Source organism: Panthera uncia, unplaced genomic scaffold (genome assembly GCF_023721935.1).
Source record: "Panthera uncia isolate 11264 unplaced genomic scaffold, Puncia_PCG_1.0 HiC_scaffold_1885, whole genome shotgun sequence".
Classification (NCBI taxonomy): domain Eukaryota; kingdom Metazoa; phylum Chordata; class Mammalia; order Carnivora; family Felidae; genus Panthera; species Panthera uncia.
In genome coordinates, this window is record NW_026058564.1 from 11,345 (window position 1) to 26,159 (window position 14,815).

At 40.6% G+C, this 14,815-nt stretch overlaps 1 protein-coding gene across 1 annotated transcript; it reads right to left on the minus strand.

Annotated features, from left to right (window-relative positions):
• Positions 1–310: 310 nt before the first annotated feature.
• Positions 311–14,267, minus strand: LOC125917460 (U6 snRNA-associated Sm-like protein LSm6). Its single transcript, XM_049623652.1, has 4 exons — positions 14,165–14,267; positions 6,022–6,137; positions 2,337–2,450; positions 311–385 (listed from the first exon to the last, which is right to left on the minus strand). Exons 2-4 carry the CDS (start codon positions 6,113–6,115, stop codon positions 351–353), a joined length of 243 nt encoding a protein of 80 aa, XP_049479609.1. The 5' UTR covers positions 6,116–6,137; positions 14,165–14,267; the 3' UTR covers positions 311–350.
• Between the last annotated feature and the right edge of the window lie 548 nt (positions 14,268–14,815).

Here is a 14,815-nt window from a genome sequence, read left to right on the forward strand (position 1 = left end):
TTACCGCCGCATGCATCCTTTCATCAGACAAGTAAGTAAAGCAATCAGAGCATATGACACCGCTGCAGCCTTGGGTTGAAATCACGTACAGGGAAACAGCTTTTCTTTCTTTTTTTATTCTTTTGCTTTCTGCACACTGACACAGAGGTAAAAGGAAACGACTGAAACTTAAATAGGAAGGAACGCGTCGCAATTACATTATCACAATTCTGTACATTTCTCTTCCTCGCAGGTCAGTGAAAAATCACCAACTATTATGAAATGGGACAAGTGGAAGTCACAAAGGAACCCCCCAAAAATCTCATAAAAAAATATACCCCAGTATGAAAAGTATTATACTCCTGGTGTCTTCACATCCTTCTCTTCTGTGTACTTATATACAATACTGAAAAGAAAAAATAAATATGTTGAAAAAAACCTGTGCTTAAGTCTCACAACAGCAAGTTCTAAAAGCAAATAGATGTTGGCCTAACATCTCTGCAAATTTAAAGGGAATTTTCATACGACACGATAACGTCTAGGACTGAAAAACTAATTTCATGAATCTAGACGTGCGTCTGATGTCTTACAGGCCTGTGTTCTAGTGCTGGCTGTACATGTGACTGCAAACTGAGACCAGGAGAACAAAACAGAAGGGATGTGAAAATCCCTAGAATCTAAGAATGTTTTATAATTACAGATTTATTATGCTGGTAGGAAAGCAAATCAGTAAAGCCACCAGGGGAGACTTCAGATTAACAATAAAAAACATTTCCATCCATCTCTCCAATAAAAACTCTAAACTTGCTGTTTACTATTCTTTAATTACAACGCAATAAACAAGGGCTGAGGAGTTTTTGTGGGGTTTTTTTGTTTGTTTTGTTTTGCTTCTGTTCTTGTTTTTAAAATACTAAAAGTTTTATTCTGAGTTCCCTTTTAAAATATCAACCTTTGGTGTTACCCAAAGTTTTGCTCACCTAGTCCTCTTGTGAACACTTAAACCGGACCCTTCAGGGTATGTGGTAGTCCATGAGAACAAGACGAAATGTGAGAACTAGGGGACTCTGGTCAGGCTTTCACCGGAGGTGTTCTTCCCACCCTCTACCCCCCTGCCTACTGAGACTCCGACACGGCTCCTCAAAGTGACATTAAAAGGCATTTTGACCAAAGAACGTAGCACAAATTAAACAAGTAAGTGGGGATCCTCTTTAAGAGACAAAGATGTAAATCTCGGGGGGGGGGGGGTGCGGCTAAAGAGAACTACTGCTGATTACATCGTGGAAAAAGTTACATGACGGGAATCATCAGAATGACGGCAAAAACACGCCTGGGAAACTGGACAAGCGCTAGATGTGGTGTGCATGTGACAGGATCTAGCCTGTCACCACTCACAGGCGGCTACTGCTATCAGCTGTCTGGAGATGGGGAGAGAGCATAACATTTCTAGTAAATGGAGGGAGTAAAATAAGAATAATATAAAAAAAAAAAGAGAGGAAATTTTCCATGTTGGGAAGACTAAAAAGCCAGCAAAAGATGTAAAAAAAAAGAGAGGACGTGAGAAAATGTGGTACTGTAAGAACAGGAGACAGAACACCTACAGTAAGTCAGGATACTTAGTTCAGAGCAGAGATACAGCTGGAAAGGCGGATGAAGAAATTACCCAGAACCAAAGAATGCACGTCCATAAAAAACCTGAACTCCATTTGAGGGATGGGACCAAAGAGTGGGGATGGGTCGAAGGGCAGTTACCACGGTTTTGATGTCTCTCCCTTCCCCCTGAGAAACTCAAATACGACTCTAATGATAATTGTTTAAAACAAGGTACTTAAAAGTAACTGTAATAATCATAGCGACATACTAGCAGACTAACTTTAGAACCCTATTTCCTATTTTTTTTTTTTTCTTGCCAAACTAAAGGATGCAAACGTCCACAACAGGCATTTGAATGTTTAAGACAGAAAAGGACACACAGGACAAGCTGACTGCCAAATGATGCAAACCAAAGACAGCGGGGAAACAGGGGCCATCGTTTGGGCTCCAACTGCCACTGTGAGAGGCGGTGTTGGGGGAATAGAATCAACTGTATTCAAAAGTACCGGGTTCTGGGTCAGTATACTAATGCCCCTCGGTTCTTCATTAGTAAAGAGAGGGAAGGTGAGAATGCCTATTCTAAAACTCCAGGAGGCATCTTAAAAAAAATGGTCACAGTGAAGATCCGAGATATAAGAAGTTAAAAATTAACAAGGCAAAACTAAAACTAAACTTTTGAATTATGTAGAAAATCTGCTGGGGATCCTGATTATAAACAAAAAGGCTTATTTTGGATGTTACACAACTGTACAGTGAGAGAATATTACCATTGTTTCCACGGATAAATGCATCCCCGTACTTATTCTTCAGCTGTCCATTTACATATTCTTCCGTCTGCTCCAAGGCTATATTCATGTAGCCATCCAGGCAAGCCAGGACCCCTGGAGGCAGATTTAGTCAAAGAGAAGATACTTAAAGCAAGTCAGAGTTGAAAATTACAGGGTATACCTTAGAGCTGACAATCTCTTTATTTGTTAGCTCTTACATGCTTAATATAAAAATTCACACTGTAAATGAAACTCAGATCGGTTCATTTTGTGCCACTGTGAAGGAAGGCTAAGAAGCATACAGTGTGAAAGCAGTCATATACCCACTGCTAAGAGGGAAAACATCAAACTATCACTTGCTTCGTGATATGTGTGATAACAACAGCAAGTTCTAAAGCCTCCCCCAAAATAACAGAACAAGCATGTTCCAAATAAGACACCATCCTTTGAAAGCTAAAATCAGGAGTGGGCAATTATGCAGGAACAAATGACCACTGGCCAAGACTCCTTGCTTCCAGTGGCATTTCTTACTTCAGCCACTAAGTGAAATATGGGTCTGGCAGATTTATTGCATTCTTTCGCAACATCTACTGCAGCAGATGAATGTACTCCAGGGTTAAGAGGAAGTCTCCGCAATCTGTTAAAATAATAGAAGAGGAGACAGCAGGTGCTCCTGAAGGCACATCTTAAAGCTGTGACTCACAGTGAAGAGCAGCTTGAGAAGAGAGGGCAACATATTGCATTATAACACATCCCTTTCTGTTTTGTCACAGTTAGAATATTTTCAAATCCAGACTAATATAGAAAAGTGGCCCAAGACGTTCTGAGGAGCTTTTAAGGAAAAGCTGTTTGAGTGAATCTTTTTAATTGTGTTAAAATGGCATAAATTGTACAGGGCAAGTTTTTTGTTTGTTTGTTTGTTTTGTTTTTTGTTTTTTCCAAAAGGTGAAAATATATAAGCCTCTAAGTCCGGGTCTCTAACTTAAAGTGGTATTTTCTAGAAAAAAAAATTAAGTGAAAACAAACAGTACAAACTTGATTCAATTAGTCAAGTCGATGGCTTCATTTGGCCTCCGCTTCGTTAATATGCTCCTCACTCTGCCTCTGCCCCCATTTTCCTCTAAACAAAAAGTTTCTTTTCCCAATTGTGTGTGTCATGAGAACACAAGACGTTAACCTAACGGAATTCTGCTAGAAGCTGCACACTTTCAGAGAACCAGAATAGATTATGGACAATTACTAACAATTATTTCCTATCAAAAGAAAGTTTAGGATGTAACTTTGTAGTTTATTTCCTGCTGTATCATTCTACATCAAAACCATAATCCTAAATGGGCAAGAAACTTCTGAAACATGATATGCAAATCTATTTTAAACTTAACTAAAGGCATTCCAAAATGAAATATTCACTAATAAAAATATCCCTTCTCCTGGCAAAGGTTGTTTTACGAAAAAGATTCCAGGAGGTTGTAATTGTAACCCCCTCCCTTCTCTAAGGGATAAACTACTATGAATAACAGAAGAAACAAAGTTTTCTTTAAACTTCAAGAGAAATTGTTACAGAGAGCTGGGTTTTTTAATTCAATCATTATGGTTACTAGCCATGTGAAAGGCAGTTCAGCTTCACTAGTAAACAAAGAAACAGAAACAAAACGAAACTATTACTTGTTGCCAATTAGAATGGAAAAGTTGAAAACAAGGCTAATACAAGGGTTGGTGAGAACACAGAGAAGAATAAACCCATCTGCCCCGACTAGAGGGCCACTTGGCAAGCTCATTAACACAGAAATCCTAGCCCAGAGGATTTCTTCTAAAGAAATACTTGGACAAGTGTTCAAAATACATGTCAAAGAAGCGGAGTTGTTTACTTAAAATAGCAAAAACTCGGTAAATACCTACATGTCCATTAACAGGAAACTAGTTAAAAACAAAAACAAAGTGGTGGCACATCCACACAAGGTACTCCTATGCAGCATTAAACATTCTGTAGTGTCAGAGAACTGAATGCATTTTTTTTAATGTAAAAAAAGAAAATAAGGGCGTATGTACAGATGATTCCATTTATATAAAATTATGCTTATATGGACACAGGTCCCAATTGGTAAGCCTGATGATCTCAATGGAAAATCTGGAGCGACTGCTTTCTTCTATATACTTTTCTTCATTATTTGCTTTGAACTTGCTTAAAAAAAAAAAAAGAAAAAGAAAAAAGAAAAAAGGAAAAACACATATATTACCTTTACAAATTCAAAAAATTGAATATGTATTTTTTGAAATACATATTCAAAAAATATGAGGATAGAGAAAAAAAAGTCAGGCTAGGCTGGCTAATCTCCCCAATGAAGTAGATTCTGAGAAGACAGTGAACATACCATCCCTACCCTAAATGGCGAATATGTTCAAATCTCTAGAAGTCTGGTATCTCCTTTGGGCTCATCAAAAGTTTATGGGTGTAAAGCGGTACATAGAGACTTTCTATCTCAGTATTCAGTATAAATCCATTAGTTCTACTACAAAAATCAAACTAAACTGGAGGTATGTTGTTGATATCAAGAAACTAAAGCCGTACAAAAACAGTAGAGTGATTTCTTAACAAGGCTTTTAAGTTAAGCTTGAGTTGGGAGTCCTAGCTCCTCCCTTACTAGATGGGGATAAACAGGGATCTCAAAGGATTTACGTGAAGATAAATTGGAAATTGAAATGATTAGCACATAATGGACACACAGTAAGTTCTCAGTAATATTAAATTTGCATGTGTGGAAAGAGGAAAAAATTCAAGATTACTATCATCATTCAGAAAAGAGACAAAAGGCTTTACTCTGCTAATGAATTCATTATCTGCACCCGTGAAATATTCCAGGTAATTAAACATACTTAAATTTTGGAAGATTAGGAATTTAGTAACTTTTAAAAATGGCATGTGAGGGGCGCCTGGGTGGCTCAGTCGGTTAAGCGTCCAACTTCGGCTCAGGTCATGATCTCACGATCCATGAATTCGAGCCCCGCGTCGGGCTCTGTGCAGACAGCTCAGAGCCTGGAGCCTGCTTCAGATTCTGTGTCTCCCTCTCTCTCTGACCCTCCCCTGTTCATGCTTTGTCTCTCTCTGTCTCAATAATAAATAAACATTAAAAAAAAAAAATTAAAAAAAAAAATGGCATGTGTGATACCATTTTTCCCCCACAAAGTTAATTTCAGTAGTGTCACAGCCTCTTAAAAAGAGCATTCTCTAAAAGAAAAGAAAGGTGTATCTGGAGTCCAAGCATATTGTAAGAGTGGGAAGTTCATGTTGTAAAATGATACTGTCTAAACAGCTGCTTGTCATTCGTGAATACTTTGGCAAAAATGAATGCTGCTGGGCTAAGGTGTTCTTCTGTACCTGGTTATTTATGCCCCAGGTGACTGAGAACCCTGGCTCTTACCAGGGAGCTTAGGCACACACAGTCTCAAAGCACAGACAGGAGACAGCAGTCACACAAATCACAATGGAAGTCAGAAGCACACACTCTGCTACCTGCACTGTCTCCAAAAGGAACTATCTCAGGGGTAGAAAAGAAACAGGCATAAAAACTATGGAGAACCCATACTTTTTTGGTCTCCTGGATATGTTTAAGACATTAATAAAAACCAGTTAAGTCATATTTACTTATTTAGTTGCACCAGTGAGGATGAAGCATGAAAACATTACCTCGATAATCCACTCCAGAATTCAATTTTACCACAACTGGTCGTCCAATGATTTGCTTTAAGAAGTCACTCGGGGTTTGTTTCCGTAGACTCATTGTAACAATCCTGATCAAAAATCTGAAAGGGGGTAATAAAAGTGAAGGCAAAAGTTAATTATTCAACAACAACAACAAAAAGCCTGGAAACCTTTAACGTATCTGCAGGAAGTCAAGTATCAAAGGACCACAGATGAAGACTCAACATCATTCACTACTGCTATCACAACAGGGCAGCTGACACGTTTCCAGTACGTACAGCGAAATACTAAACGAATGCATTATCTCACTCAGGTAACCCATAGCGACCCTATGACACAGCTTCACCACAGCCCCCTGTATGAATAGAGCCCCTATTCTTAATCGCTTGTCACTACTGTCTCACACACAGTCAGTATATGCATTACAGCCACGGCCACCTCCATCATTTGCTGAATGCTTTCTCTATGCTGAGCACTCTGCTAAGATCCTTATAAACACTATCGCATTTGATCTTTGTAGGAACCCTGGGAAGAATGTCTTAATACCTCCATTTTGCTAATGAAAATAACAGCTCAAAAAGTTGAAATAATTTGCCCCCCAAATGTGATGGAACCGACATTCAAGCTCAAATCAGTCATATTTTAAAGTCTATGTTATATGATGTAGACATATTTACAAATGACTGATGCCAAAACAGCGTTTCTCAAAATAATTATAATCATAATTGAGAGCTAGTATTTGAGTGTACTGTATGTCAGCACTTACCTAAGCGCTTTTATGTATTAATCCATTTAAACCTCACTACCTTATGGGGCAGGTATTGTTTTTAATCTTCGTTTTACAGATGAAGAAAAAGACACAGAGGTCCTGCTCTGGCACATGGCTAGTAAGTGGATGACCAGCCCATGCTCTTAATCATAACCTTATATAGCCTCCTGAAAGTTGCTAATGCAGCCAGAGATTTTGATTTCCTCTATTATAATATATATACTCTATGTAATTATCTTTTTTTAATTTTTATTTTAATCACCTGGTGCTCATCACAAGAGTACTCCTTAATCCCCATCATTTATTTCACCCATCCCCCCACCCACCTCCCCTCTGGTAACCATCCATTTGTTCTCTACAGTTAAGAGTCTGTTTCTTGGTTTGTCTCTCTCTTCTTTTCCCTTTGTTTTGTTTCTTAAATTCTACATATGAGTGAAATCATATGGTATTTGTCTTTCTCCAACTGGCTTATTTCACTTTTGCATCACTAATACTCCCTAGCTCCATCCATGTCATTACAAATGGCAAGATTTCATTCTTTTTATAGCTGAATGATATTCCACTGTATATATACACCACTTCTTCTTTACCCATTCATCAGCTGATGGACACTTGGGCTGCTTCCAAAATTTGGCTACTGTAAATAATGCTGCTATAAATAAAATCTGGGGTGCATGTATCCCTTTGAATTAATGTTTTCATATTCTTTGGTAAATACTTTCATAGGGTAGTTCAATTTTTAACTTTCGAGGAACCTCCATACTGTTCTCCAGAGTGGCTGTACCAGTTTGCACTCCCATCAAAAGCGCAATAGGGTTCCTTTTTCTCCACATCCTTTGCCAACACCTGTTGTTTCTTGCACTGTGGATTTTAGTCATTCTGATAGGTGTGACATGATTATCTCATTGTGGTTTTGATTTGCATTTCCTTGATGATCAGTGATGAGCACCTTTTCATGTGTCTGTTGGCCAGCTGTATGTCTTCTTGGGAGAAATGCCTGTTCATGTCTTCTGCCCATTTTTTAATTGGATTACTTGTTTTTTGGGTGTTGAGTTTTAGAAGTTTTTTTTATGTATATTTTGGATACTAAACCCTTTATCAGATATGTCTCTTGCAAGTATCTTCTCCCATTCCATACGCTGCCTTTTAGTAAGAAAAAGTCTTATTCAAGAATAGGACTCTGAAATACAGAGTATTATATACCCAGATCAAACATACATAGTTGCCAAAGACTCCTTTCAAAACCCATCTTGTTATATAACTGTTATCTGGCTCAAAATATTCTGGTAAACCAATGTAACAAAACTGTGGTTACTTAAGCAAAAACTGATAGCAAAAGGAATTTGAAAATTAATTTTTCTGTTTCAGTCAAATGAAGCTATTCTTTAGTAGCCATATAGTATTGACACTTAAAAATCAGTATGGATACAATATTTGAAGGATTCTGCTCAAAAACTCAAATTGTTTTCAATCAACATTTTCGTAACACATTCTTCCAGAAACAGCCCAGCTTATTTCACTCCAAATCTGTTCACTCAATGACCTGAATTCAGGGTTAGGAACATTGTTTGCAGATCTTCTCAAAGTGAATCTGTGCTGGCTCAGCAGTTTGGGTAAGGTAGAATGCTAGGTTGTCGGCTTTTCATTTCTTCAACAAACACGTGTCTGTCTGCACATATTTTCAAAGAAATTCACAAACATCTCATTCACACAGGTTCTGACCTTAAAAAACTTAGAATCTAGAAGAATTTAAACTCTTGTTCAAAGAGTGTGAGTAAACAAAGGGAGTATAATTTCAGTAAAATAATTTTCTGTAACCATGAAAAGTCAACATCCTAAGTTAAACAAAAGAAAATGCAAATTTCACAAAGTATTCTTGAATTTGGAGCTGTTATTTGGACCATTCCCTACTCCATCTCCCCAAGACTTGAAAGACTTTAAAAATGTGATCAGCTAACTATTTTATTCAGGAAATTTTAATTTAACTTTTCCACTGGATTGCCAGTTTATTTTTGTAGCTACAGTCTCAACAGATAAGTGGAATTACAACCGCTATTCAGTACAATCACTATTCATTCAAGACTCAGACCACACAACAATTTTATGTTGTTTTGAACACAAGAAAAAATATTACAAAGTAAACCTTGTAACAGATTCAGTACTCTTGATGGGTTTAGTAAAAACAAACTAATCTTCCCATTCGTCTATAAACTGCCTCATTTATGTCCTGAACACGTGCTGTTTTGTGGTTGAACAGGCCAGAGAGACTATTAACCCCAAAGGCCTAATAGAGACTCAACTCATGAGTCAGGCTCATTTCCTATTAGATGGGAAATCCCATTATGGCACTTTCTAGGTACAAGACTTGAGATGAAACTAGCTGTTTATCTTGTGTTAAAAAAAAACACTACGATGCATTGTCACGTGAAAATCTAGTTGACAGGAATATTATTAACTACCTTGTCCAAAGTTAAGTTAATGACAGAAAAAAAAAGACCACAAACCTCGACAACTGCTGGTATTAATTATTTTTAAAATGTTACTCATCTTCTTTCTTCACCTTTTTAAAGAGCATAGATAATCTCCTTCTAAACTCATCAAAGATCACACCTCTGCCATTAAGCCACATTTTTACTCCAATTAACATCAATCTCTTCCTGAAGGCATTCAACACTTCTAACTTTTGTACAGTGCCTAAGTGAGCGCCCAAGTGTCAGGCGCAGAGGCTGGGGGTGTGAGACGAATGAGACACACATAGCCTTGGGCCCTCAGACTTTGCGCTCCAGAGCTGGCACAAGGACAGGCCAATGGAGAACTTTTTTAAAAAGTTGTAATGTATTTGGACAGAATTGTGCAGGGAGCAGCACACAGAGAAGCTCGCTTAGCGCAGGCTTGGTGGGTCAAAGGATTCCTGGGGGAGACATGTGAACTGAGTGGGAAGGAAAAGGAGTCCACTGGCTGAAAGGACAGAAATCTTGGCAAAGGCAGCAGACTGTGTGTTTGGGTTTGAGGAGAAAATGCTACACAGGCAAGGAAGACAAAATGTAGCTGCAGAAGGGAGAAGGGCCACATTTCTGGCAGGCAGGGCAAGTCAGGCTAAAAGAGCTTGGGCTCCAGCCGCTAAGTCAGTTTCCTAAACATCAATCAATTGGCTCACTTCGGGATTCTGATTCGGCGGGTGCGGGAAAGAACCCTGGAACCGGCTTGCACATGCCCAGCAGACTCTTCTGAACTGGCAAGTATGGGGAACACTGTGTCAGTGGAGGGAAACACAAGGGGGTTCTAAGGAGAGATTCACATGAGCTCCACCTGCAACTTCCACAGCAGAGTGGAGGTGACCAGCTCACTTCGTTCTGGCAGGATGCGTTTCCCATTTGGTTGGGATTTGATATCATCTGTCACTACTCTCTTTTATATTCTCTACTTTTTTATATACAAGTCCTTTCTCCCTCAAAGGACTGTGAGCCACATGAAAGGAAAGACTAATACCAAGCTTTGCATTTATTCTCCAGGACATCTTAGTTCTGCAGAATCTCTTGGGAAAAAAAAAAAAAAAAAAAACACATTTTAAAAGTTATTTGAAAAGAGGGTGGTTGCTTCAAACACATTTTATCCATCACTTTAGGAGGCCACGTCTTTTACATTCATCTTCATTAGGCTTCCTGGGTACTCCCTGTTACTTAATGACTGGCCCATGAATCCATTTTGTGTGAGTAAATTGGTCTCAACATCACAATTTTTCCCATCACTTGGCTCACGTAATTTTAAGTGTTCATCTTTTAAATTGGTTACAGCAGAAGGAACAGTTCTGACCATTTCTGAAGCGAGAGAAAAGCCTCTTGAACCATAAACACATAAGAAGAAAAAGGCCTCCTTTCTGCAGGGGTCACCTTGATAAAACTTCTCCCTTCAAAATTAAAGCCATAATCACCTCTATGGCTCTCTCCCTCCCCTGCCTCCTACTCAGGCTTGTTTTAAATGACCTATTTTCAGAAATGGCTATTAAGTCAAAGGCTGTATATTTTCTGCCAGAAGCTACTGAGATGAGAGGTCCAGTATAAGAACATCTGCAAACTGCCCTGCAGAGATTTTTTTTTTTTGGTAAAAGAATGGGGGGAAAAAAAACAAATTTTATTCATCCAACTATGTATGTTAGATTCACAAGCAATTCACACAGTAACCCTGCAAGGTGGTAAGCAGAAGTAAGGCTTTTGGTCCCAAAGCCTAAGCCCTTTCAAAGCTGCCCTTGTGAATATGTCTAGATTCTCCTGCTAAGCCTGGAGCATGGCCACAGACGTGCATGGAGATGTAAGTGGAGATCTGGGTGGAGAGTAGGAGCACTGGAGGGAAAATGCCTCAAGTGACAAATAGCCTGTGAAGAAATACAATGGTTAAAGGTTCAGAAGGAGATCTGATGTGATTTCAAGAGCTGCGTTATTGAGCAGATGATTTGCAGATTTGCAAACCATGCAAATCCTGGTTTCTCGGCAATGTTCACCAGTAAACTTTCACCTACTCATAGCACACTGACAGCTTCGGGTGAAAAAAACGTGAAAAGTAAAAAAAAAAAAAAAAAAAAAAAAAAAAATCACAATGAAACACAACATGACAACCCAAGTAAACACACATAGCCCTGGACGGAGAGGGCATCAGACACGGAGAGCAGCTCCCTAAACATCTCCCTTTTGAGACAGGGGCATACCTGGCCCCCTTCTGAAGGCTTCATACCAATCCCTCCTCCCCACACAGTAGGGGGCTGCTTTCCTCACCCCTCTCACGTGAGCCAGGAACCGCAGCCCTCAGGGTACCACTTTCCACTTCTCAGGCCGTTCTGTAGTCTTCCTGTTGACCAGTCTCCCACGGTAGGTTCTAAGCTTCTCAGAGGCAGGGAAAATAGTATCCCTGGTTCGTAAGCTCACTAGCCAAGCCTGTGGGGGGCATTTAATGTCAGTGCCAAGGAAAATCCCTGTCTCTTTCTCCCTGACCCACAAACTACGGTTATAGTAACTAGCATGGTGTCATCTCTGCACTTAAATAGCTACAGCACAGTAATAACTCTATTACTGACCATCAAATAAAAGAAGAATGAAGAAAACTGAAATGTTTCTGTGTTACATAAGAACCAACTGCATGGAGTCAACAGAGATGCTTGTTAAAATGCAGATTCCTGAAGCCTGCTGCTAATCAGACTCCCCGAGCAAGGGGCACTGTCACATTTTTATAAAGTTCCCCAAGTAATTCCTGTAAGCAAGTGGGGACACTGGGAAATGTCTGGAGACATTCTGGAGAAGGGTGGTGCTATTGATATCTAGTAGATGGAGGCCAGGGGCGTTGTTTCACGTTCTACAAACCATAAGATAGCCCTCCACAACGCAGGATTTTTTGGCCCAAAATGTCAACTGGTCTTAAAGCAACAAAGAATTTTAAAAAACCTTCAAGGTATAATAAATGAGAACAGCTCAATTCTAACCAGATAATAGAGTACAAAATACAACTTATTAGATCCTTTATTCTGACATAAAGAGAATCTGAAAACAACTGTCACAAGTCTTGGGGGCACCTGGGTGGCTCAGGTCATGATCTCACAGTCTGTGAGTTCGAGCCGCACATCAGACTTGCTGCTGTCAGCACAGAACCTGCTTCGGATCCTCTGTCCCTCTCTCTCTTCTCTGCCCCCCCCCCCCCCCCCACCACTTGTGTGCTCTCTCTCTAAGATGAATAAACATTAAAAAAAAAATTAAAAACTAAATCTTGAAGGGGCTGCCATTATAAATAATGGATTTCTAATCCTGGTCATGAAAATGGTCAATTTCCCATTTTTCAGTATTACAGTTCCCTCAGATGATTAAGTCTTTGTTCTTTGGTACAATTCTCAAAGGATAGAATAATCCAAGTGATGTAAACCTTTTTTTAAAATTCTCATACCAAATATGCCACAGTCTAGTGAGAGACCACCCAATGCAGGATAAGGAGTACTTATTTACTTTTCAGAAAAAACAATTTGGCAAAGGGTATGAAGATCTAAAAAGACCTTAGTAGAACACAGCATCTATTGTAATAATTTCACTTCTCGGAATCTAGTCCAAGTAAATAATCTGAAATACAGTTTTTTGTTTTCTTAAGTTTAACAAAGTATTACCTGGGATGCTAAAGTGAAGCAAAGGGGCGCCTGGGTGGTTCAGCCGGTTAAGCACTCAACTTCGGCTCAGGTCATAATCCACAGTTCCCGGGTTTGAGCCCCACGTCAAGCTCTTTGCTGACAGCTCAGAGTCTGGAGCCTGCTTCGGATTCTGTGTCTCCCTCCCTCTCTCTGCCCCTCCCCGGCTCACACTCTGTCTCTTCCTTTCAAAAATAAATAAACATTAAAAAAATTTTTTTAGTGAAGCAAAACTTCTCAAACACCCTAAACGCCTCACAGTCAGGCAATGGCTGCATTTATGGGCCCTACACAACGGCAGAATAGGCAGCCAATCAAAAAATAGAAAATTAGAAGTTTTTAGAAAGAACTTTTAAATGAAAGTGGACGACTGTATATACTGTTAACTGATAAAATAGGGAGTCTAAGCTCGAATAGAAAGTAGTACATACAAGAGTAAAATACACAAATAAATGGCAGGCGGAAAGGTTTCAGTGAATATTACTTCCTTTACCATATTCTTAATGTGTTTTCAATTTTTCAATAATCCTGTATTACTAAGGCGTGGGTGGCACACTAAGTCACTACTACCAACCTTATCTGCATCAGCCTAATTCTAGACACTCTAAAAATACCTGCTATGAGCGAGCGCGCGCACACCTATACACAAAAGTCCTGGTGATAGGACTTAACACCATACAACTGTGGACATCCGAAACCTGAGGACTGGGTAAGATGGACTGGGTAAGGTGGGCTGGTCCAGCTCTCAATTCCTGCGTGTCAGCGGAACCATCCCGACGTGGTCGGTGTAGCCCTGGGAACCGAGCGAAGCCTGCCCGTGTATTCCGGGCCCGCTTTCTCGCCCAATCCGCAGGCTAATGTCGGGGTTCCCTCGGGAACTTCTACACCAGGATTGGTCTCAAAAGCCAACTCGGTGGGGCCAGGCAGCTACCGTTCATCCCTGCGTGGTCTAGACGCCCCCCGGAGGGGTGCCGGGGGCGGGGGTGCGGGGGTCTCAGGGCCGGCGACCACAGATCTCCTGACTTCCTGGCCTTTCCAGAAGTGGAGGAGACCGTGAGCGCGGCATCGTGCGGGCACCCGCCATCCGCAGGCCCCGGAATCCACGCTCCGTCCTGGCCCAGATCCGGGTTGCTACTCTCCAAACCCGCCCGGGGCGAACGAACACTGGGGCCTCGAACCGCCCGCACAGCCACCTGGCTCACCTGGTGGCCGGGATCCAAACCTCCTCTCCAGCAGCGCCACTAGCTTGCCTCCGCGGACCACCCGGGTGAAACCGAAAGTGAAACTGCGGCCGCAGGTGGCACTTTTCTGGGGAACAGAGTGCTGCCTTTCTTGGCTACGGCAGCCTGCGAGGACCGAAAAGGCCGGACTTCGCTGGAACGCGCAAATCCAAGAATCTTGCCTAAAGGCGAGGTTGGTGCTTTGGAGGTCAAAGTAGAAAGCGCTGGTGCTCTCTCTTCTAACAGAAAGCAAACACCCTTAAAAAGGGAAAACTGGAAGTGATCTTTCAGCCAGGATTTCTTTTACGCAGAAATGCAAGAAATAGTTTGAAGTCTTACTAAACTGAGTATTACTGCTAGCGTAATGACTACGCGTACCCAGAAAGGTCCTTAATTAAGTTAATGCAAATGAATAAATAAAACAGGCAGCCTCAAATCTTTAAATCCACTTTTGGGTTTTTAATTTTTTTTTTAACGTTTATTTATTTTTGAGACAGAGAGAGACAGAGCATGAATGGGGGAGGGTCAGAAAGAGAGAGGGAGACACAGAATCTGAAACAGGCTCCAGGCTCTGCACTGTCAGCACAGAGCCCGAGGCGGGGCTCGAACTCACGGACCGCAGACCGCGGACCG